The sequence below is a fragment of the Meles meles genome, chromosome X, assembly GCF_922984935.1.
Source record: "Meles meles chromosome X, mMelMel3.1 paternal haplotype, whole genome shotgun sequence".
Taxonomy (NCBI): Eukaryota; Metazoa; Chordata; class Mammalia; order Carnivora; family Mustelidae; genus Meles; species Meles meles.
In genome coordinates, this window is record NC_060087.1 from 48,550,654 (window position 1) to 48,558,466 (window position 7,813).

Consider the following 7,813-nt stretch of genomic DNA (forward strand, 5'->3'; position numbering starts at 1 on the left):
CATATTTATCTGAAGACTAACTCTTATTTGAACCTCACAACATATAGTCACTCTGGGCTACAGGACAGTTATGGCGGTTTTTCTCCCCAAGATCATGATAATCTCTACTCAAGCTGAAAATTCATATAGATCATTTAATCTCTTTGATGTCTTAAAATTGCTGACATTCATTTTGGGGAGGAACCTACGATACCACCCCTGAACCTGAGAGAACTGAATCCTAATCCTGAGGTTTAGAAAGGAGGTGCATGACTGTTCCAGTGAGATTAAATGTAGCATTAAATATATTCACTGATGAGCAGGAATATCCTTGGGATTGGACAGGAAGGGCAAGAAGTTCTACAGATAGCAGCACTCATGGGTGTTGTGGCCTTGGATGCTGTGTCTCTTAAAGAGAAGGAAAAATCTCCTGGGCTATGAACTCACAGAGGACACAAAGCATTTTATTTTGTATTTCTCACAGCAAAACCTGGCACAGTTATGGGATCCATGTACACTTGTTGAGTGGGTGTTTCTATACATGACCCGTTTAGGAGGGACAATCTGGTGAACTGAGCAGTAACTCTGAGAGAATTTGGAAAGACAGAAGTGTTGTCTTTTTCTTTACTCTAAGTACCATGCATTGTGCTACAGGCAGATTTTAAGAACTGAGAAACAGATGTGTAAGAAACAGGTGCCACAAAGATCCTTTACATATATTATGATTTAGTGTTCATAATAGGTTAGGATTATTATTCCTACTTTTATTTAACAGAGGACACAACCAAGGCTCAGGGAGGTTAGGTGTTTTATCTGAGCTCACACAGCTAATGAGTGCTTGGGCTCTCCTATCTGAATCTGAAGCTCTTACTAATGCTTCCTGTCACCACATTCCAGAATAATATTCCTCTCTCCACTTAACTCCCAGAGATCAGATTTTGACTGGTCCCTGAGGGATTTGTGCCAGAGAGTTGCCATCCTTGCAACCACCCAACCCCCATTCCAATGAATCTTTTTTCTGCGAAGTGCTGGCCTGGAGCCAGGTGAGACCAGAACCTCCATTTCAGGGGCTTTCTCTAGAATCTGTCACTGTGGTTACCTCCAGTAGAATCTGTTTCAGGAAGAGGTCTGACCAAGCAGGACAGCGGTAACATTCTTCACTGCAGGAGAGCAGTCGGGGGCTGGGGGCCACACGTCGAGAGGGGAGGGGCCAAGGGGCGGCCCCCTTGTGAACAGTCCTGAGAGGTCAGGAGAGAACGTTGGCTGAGGAGCGCCTGTACTGCAGCAGCTACTGATGTTCCGTATCACGCGCCTGTGGGCCAAGGTAACCCAGACCTTTAAGCAAACAGCGGGGCCAGGGCCGTTGCGGGAACTGAGATGGGAAAGAAAGGACAGGGACTTTGGGGGTCGCATACTGAAGACAGGGGCGGTGAACGCTTAGAGGGCGTGAGGAGTCCGAATTCTCTGAGGAATAGGGAATGAAGGTACTGAAACAAGAAGCGAAGTGTGAGGAGGAACACAAGCGCGAAAAGAGCATGAGAGGGCGCGAGAGCTTGGCTGTCCAAAAGTGAGTTTGAAGGTAGGGGCAAGGGGGAACACACCCTGCCCCAGCAGCATAGGTAAGGTGGGAGTAAGAGGACAGTTTCTTTCCCTGAGCCCATTTTGCATAGATGTGACCCTTTTAACCATTTTTAAGGTAAAATGTTGGCCTCAGTTTTTTGTTTGTTTGTTTGGGGGGGTTGGTTTTGGTTTTGTTTTTTTTTTTTTTTTTTTTTTGGTTTTGGTTTTGTTTTTTGTGTTTTTTTTTTTTGTATTTTTTTGTTGTTGGGTTTTTTGTTTGTTTTGTTTGATTTGGTTTGGTTTTGGGTTTTTTGGGTTTTTTTTGTTTTTTTTTTTTAAGAATGTAAAGGAAGAACGTCAGAGGAAGCTGTACTAAAGCGAGGCTGCGCAGGGCGCAGAAAAGACAGTCAGAGGGTGGCGCCTTTTGAAAGAAGATTCCATTTTCACCCTAAAGCTCAGGCCGTACCACCCCGCCCCCGTTCTCCTCCCTCTGTCAGCCTCCTATTTCCCCACCCCACTCCCGGCACGATCGGATCGCCTTTAAACCAGGTAACCGCCTAGGTCTCCACAGCAGCTCTGAGAGCTCCTGAGTGGAGGGGGTGGAGCCCGCAGCGGCCTCTTGCTGAGCTCAGGGTGGGAGGGGGCCCAGGGGCGCTAACGGCGCACCGCGGCCATGACGCTGGCCAGATCATTCACAGAAATCCTGTCTCATTCCATCTACAGTCGCAGCTCCATTCCAGATGCCCTTCTTCTCAGGCCGGGCGGTGAGCTGATGGCCCAAGTTCGGGACTTGCCCTCTGGCTCTTTGGTCCGCTGGAGCTCGGGAGGTGGGGGAGGAGCCTCTCCCGAGGAGGCGGCGGAAAAGGCGAGGGAAATGGAGAAGGAGGCGGTGGGGGCGGCAAAAGCGTGTTCAGGCCAGGGAGCTGAGGAGATGAAGCCGGAGCCATTGCAAGAGCATAAGCCTCCTCCTGAGAACTTGACGTGGAGTGACAGCGGCGGCGATGAGAACGTGTTCCCTTCAACTCCCCCTCGCTGTTACAGCAGCTCCTCGCCCCTCTGCCCGCGCCGCAAGCCCCGTCCTCGGCCCCAACCCCGGGCCCGCTCCCGAGGCCCGCCTGGGCTCTCGGCCCCACCCCAGCCTCCATCCCATCCTCTCCCTCCGCCTCTGACCCGACCCCAGCCCTGGCGCAGACCGCGGCGTAGATCCAAGCAGGGGTCTAGGCCCCAGAGGCTACAAGGCTGTTTTAGTGACGTAGGTGGCTCTGGGGATCCAGGTGCTTTAGGGGACTGGTTGCTGGAGGTGGAGTTTCATCAGGGTCCTACAGGCTGCTCTCATGTGGAGAGCTTTAAAGTGGCTAAGAACTGGCGGAAGAACCTGAGGTTGATTTATCAGCGTTTCATATGGAGTGGGACCCCAGAAGCTAGGAAGCGTAAGGCAAAGTCGTGTATCTGTCATGTATGTAGTACCCATATGAACAGACTACACTCCTGTCTTTCCTGTGTCTTTTTTGGCTGCTTTACTGAGAAACATATTCACAAACATGCAGAAACAAAAAAGCACAATTTAGCTGTAGACCTCTATCATGGGGTTATATATTGCTTTATGTGTAAGGATTATGTATATGACAAAGATATGGAACGAATTGCCAAAGAAACAAGAGAGAAAAATGAGAAATTACTAACTTCCACCTCAACAGATGTTTCTCAAAAACAGTGTATGATATCAGGTGTTGAAGAGAAGCATTCGAACTGTGAGTCAAAGGAGCAGGAACCAAAATTGGTGAAACCCAAGAAAAAGAGGAGAAAAAAGTCAGTCTATACCATAGGCCTAAGGGGTCTAATCAATCTAGGGAACACATGCTTTATGAATTGTATTGTTCAGGCACTTACCCATATTCCTCTATTGAAAGATTTCTTTCTCTCTCACAAGCATAAATGTATAATGACAAGCCCCAGTTTGTGTCTTGTCTGTGAAATGTCTTCTCTTTTTCATGCTATGTACTCCGGGAGCCGAACTCCTCACATTCCCTATAAGTTATTGCATCTAATATGGATTCATGCAGAACACTTAGCAGGGTACAGGCAGCAGGATGCCCATGAGTTCCTCATTGCAATATTAGATGTGCTGCATAGACACAGCAAAGGTGACAGCGTTGTGCAGGAGGCCAATAACCCCAACTGCTGTAACTGCATCATAGACCAGATATTTACAGGTGGCTTGCAATCAGATGTCACATGTCAAGCTTGCCATAGTGTCTCTACCACAATAGACCCATGCTGGGACATCAGTTTGGACTTGCCTGGCTCTTGTGCCACATTCAATTCCCAGAGTCCAGAGAAAGCTGACAGCACAGTGAGTAGGGATGACCACATACCAGGAATCCCCTCACTCACAGACTGCCTACAGTGGTTTACAAGGCCAGAATACCTAGGAAGCAGTTCCAAAATCAAATGCAGTAGTTGCCAAAGCTATCAGGAATCTACCAAACAACTTACAATGAAGAAATTACCTATTGTGGCCTGTTTTCATCTCAAGCGATTTGAACATGTAGGTAAACAGAGGCGAAAGATTAATACTTTTATCTCCTTTCCCTTGGAGCTGGACATGACTCCATTTTTGGCCTCCACTAAGGAGAGCAGAATGAAAGAAGGTCAGCCACCAACAGACTGTACATCCAACGAGAATAAGTATTCCTTGTTTGCAGTGATTAATCATCATGGAACTTTGGAAAGTGGACACTACACCAGCTTTATCCGACAACAAAAGGACCAGTGGTTCAGCTGTGATGATGCCATCATCACGAAGGCTACCATTGAGGACTTACTGTACAGTGAAGGGTATTTACTATTCTATCACAAACAGGGTCTAGAGAAAGATTAGTCTTGCAAGACCACTTACCAGAATAAAAGTGAAAGAAATAAATATACCAGGATCCTGAAGTGACACACAAACCTACCTGGAATGGACAATGGCAACAGCACCTATATGACAAGTAGCAACTTGATATGAAGAACTTATTTTATAGGTGGCTTATGGGTCTGTAAGGGGAAAATACTAACTAGTGACCATTCAGCCTTAAGAAATGGGAGGAGGGAGAAGAGGTTGAAAATGGTCACATAAAGCATAATTAAGTGAACAGAATGCTTTAGGTGGGAAGAGTGGGAATGGAGATGGTCTGCCAGTACTATATGTCATTTGTTTCTATCAGGGAGTAGTCCTACATTAACAAAAAGCTTCACAATTCGTGTTCTAGCTGTGGCTGATTAGTCAAATAGTTTTTAAAAAGAATATTGTAAAGAGATTTTTAAAAAGCCTTAAAACGGTTAAAAAGAAAAAAAAGCTTTATTTTAAAAGAAAATGTTTTAAATGTTGAAAGAATTTAAGTTAAATATTTTAAAAGAAATGTTTCAAAATTTGCAAGTTTTTTAATTTAAAATTTCAGAATGGTTAATAAAATAAGGCTTAAAAATAAATTTTAGAAATTCTTAGTTTACAAAAGGTAAAATGAATAAAAGAAGGACAAAGATAAAAAATGAAAGTTTACAAAAAAGTTAAAGTGAAAGAAATTTTTAAAAGGGGGAGGGAGCTCTTAAAAGTCTAAATAAAATGTTAACATAAATAACTCTTTAAATTAGACCATAGGGTGCCTGGGTGGCTCAGATGGTTAAGCATCTGCCTTCGGCTCCGGGTCATGATCCCAGGGTCCTGGAATCAAGTCCCACATCAGGCTCCCTGCTCAGCAGGGAGTCTGCTTCTCACTCCCTCTCTGTTCCCCCTGCTTGTGCATTCTCTCTCTCTGTCAAATAAATTTTAAAAATATATTAAATAAATAAATAAATAAATTAGACCGTAAAATACTCATATTGAAAAATGAGAGGTAAGCAAAATTCATGAATAGTTTAAGAAATAAAATTTCCAAAAATATAGACTGGAATGAAAATTCAAATTTAAGTTTACAGAAAAGTTAAAGGAAAAAATTTAGAACAATTCAACACAAAAAGAATTTGTTTAAATTTTTTTTTAATTTAAAAAATTTTATAAAGGAAAAGTAAAGAGAAAAATAAAGAATTTTAGGATATATAAACAACTTTAAGGAAGTCCAATTTGAGAGATTTAAATAAGGGCTAAATATTTAAGCAAAAAGGATAAAAAATAAAAATATCAAAGAAAAGCATTTAAATAAAAATAAAAAATTTAAGAACATTTAAGTAGAAAAAATGTTAAAATTTTAAAAACTTAAACGGTTTTATTTTTAATTTAAACATTAAAATACATATAGGTATGAAAACTAAAAGGAGATAGGAATAACAAGACAAAAAGGCTTGTTAATATTTTTGTTTGAGTTTTATGTTGATACATAAATAGAATTTGAAAAAAAAAAAAAAGCCCTAACCATCATTTTACTACTCAATTGTGAGATGAGTGGAAGGCTGGAACTTTAGCCTACCTTCTCTTTTCAGGTTCCACACCCCATCTGATTTCCTAAAGAGCTGTTTCTTAGGAAGAATCAACAGCATCTGAGAAAGATGAAAATAGTAGGGACTCTCCCATTTAGAACTCCATTATTCATACAAATTCTTTGTTACTGAAAAGTGGTTCTTGACAATTTAGTGGCTTAGGGATATTTGATCACAACTAAAGTTCTGGCTTTGATGTTGAAGCCCCATAGCCTCATTGAGGAAATGGCAGGGACTCATATCTGAAGAGATCCCACCCTCTCTTCCACTTCCCTCTCCATAGGGAAACAAGACCTTTAAATTCTATAGTAAAGCTGTGTGTTGGTGTTTGATAATCTTACTCATTCCTTTACTCCCTCTCTTTTTTCCTTATTCCATCATTCATGCCTGGTTCCCTGAACTGCTTACTTACCTCCATCCCTGAGTCCCAGCCTGTAGAGCTCCTTCTTTGACTGTTTACCTGGAGGCTTCTATTCCTCCTTCAAGACCCAACTCACAGATGACTTCTCTGGAGCCTTTTCTGAATGCTGTAGGCAGGTATAAATTGGAAAATTGTTTCTTCCTCACGCCTATATCCCTGTCTCTGTGCCTCAAAGTACTTTGTCTGTACCTCAGTAATATTCTACTGTGATTCTACTGGAGCTTTGTGATTGTCTCTGCCCCTCTGCACCAAGCATTCTGAGAACAGGGGGCCAAGCCTTATTCATTTCTGTGTTAATAAATGTTTGTTGAATGTAAAGATGAGTTCAGTTATTTGCTGTATTAATATGATGTCACCTATTTTATCCATCAAGCCTTCATTAAGTGTCCTGTGCTATAATGCAGTGTGACCAGGGTTGTATTTTTCTCAAATACAGTGTGTGAAACGCTACTCACCTGCAGGGGATGGCTTAAGAAAGGAGGTGCTCAGTGAGGAAATAGCCAGGTTGTGTGGAGAGAATACAAGGTGCAATGCAAGGAAAAAAGCAAAGTATGAGAGTTGGTAGTCATGAAAGACTGGATGGTGAGGGGGAGCAGAAGCTGAAGATGAAGCTAGGCTTTGTGGTATATGTGTGGCAACACTGTTCCTCACCAGTGTGTGTCCCTGAGATCCCCACAGTGTCTCTTACCTTATGATTGTGTACCACACCTCTCTGTGGTGGACTGTAATAGTTTACCTTCCCAGGAGACTGTGTACCTCACCATTCCACACTTTTATATCACATGGCACACCATGACTGTGACAAGGGAGTGATGTCTGGTGGCTGTATTTAGTGAAGGGTTGTAGTATGCTTAGCAGTCTAGCCCTTCCCCCATTCCTTGTGTTTCTGCTGAGGCTATTGACCACCTTGCGGTGCTCCTCTCACCCCTCCACAGAGTGAGCATGTCCCGCAGGCTAGGCAAGATTGGAGTTCTCAATTTCTCCACTCCTCCACCCACACCCGTCCCACAGAAGCAATTCTGAGGATGGCTATTGGACCCAAGCAAGTCCAATAAAAGTCCATTGCTAAATTGAATATATGTAGACACTGGGAGAAAGAAGTGTCTTGCTCCCCTTCCATGCTGAAGTCTCTAGACTAGAATGACATTAATCTGAGAATTTTAGGGGTTGATATTCATACCATGAGGAGAAAAATAGAATTAGAGATAGGGAGAAAGAGCCTGGAGAGCATAATTTGAAACTTGTGGATCCAGATGTTCCTGAAGTCCCAAAGTTCCTACCTGTCTGAGCCAATAAAGTACTTTGTTTTGCTTAAGCTAGTTTGAGTTGGGATCCTGTCAGTTGAAGCCAAGTGTTTTGAACATATTAGATATGCTGTATGGTTAGTTGGGTGCA

At 42.9% G+C, this 7,813-nt stretch overlaps 1 protein-coding gene across 3 annotated transcripts; it reads left to right on the forward strand.

Moving 5' to 3' along the window:
* The first annotated feature begins 1,199 nt into the window (after nucleotides 1-1,199).
* Nucleotides 1,200-4,911, forward strand: USP51 (ubiquitin specific peptidase 51). 3 transcript variants are annotated; one of them, XM_045994585.1, is made up of 2 exons: nucleotides 1,200-1,303; nucleotides 2,263-4,911. In XM_045994585.1, exon 2 carries the CDS (start codon nucleotides 2,312-2,314, stop codon nucleotides 4,418-4,420), a length of 2,109 nt encoding a protein of 702 aa, XP_045850541.1. In that variant the 5' UTR covers nucleotides 1,200-1,303; nucleotides 2,263-2,311; the 3' UTR covers nucleotides 4,421-4,911. The 3 variants fall into 3 exon arrangements, with proteins under 3 accessions (XP_045850541.1, XP_045850539.1, XP_045850540.1); XM_045994583.1 differs by having other exon boundaries at nucleotides 1,243-1,303; nucleotides 1,880-4,911; XM_045994584.1 differs by lacking the exon at nucleotides 1,200-1,303 and adding an exon at nucleotides 1,826-2,088.
* Nucleotides 4,912-7,813: the final 2,902 nt, after the last annotated feature.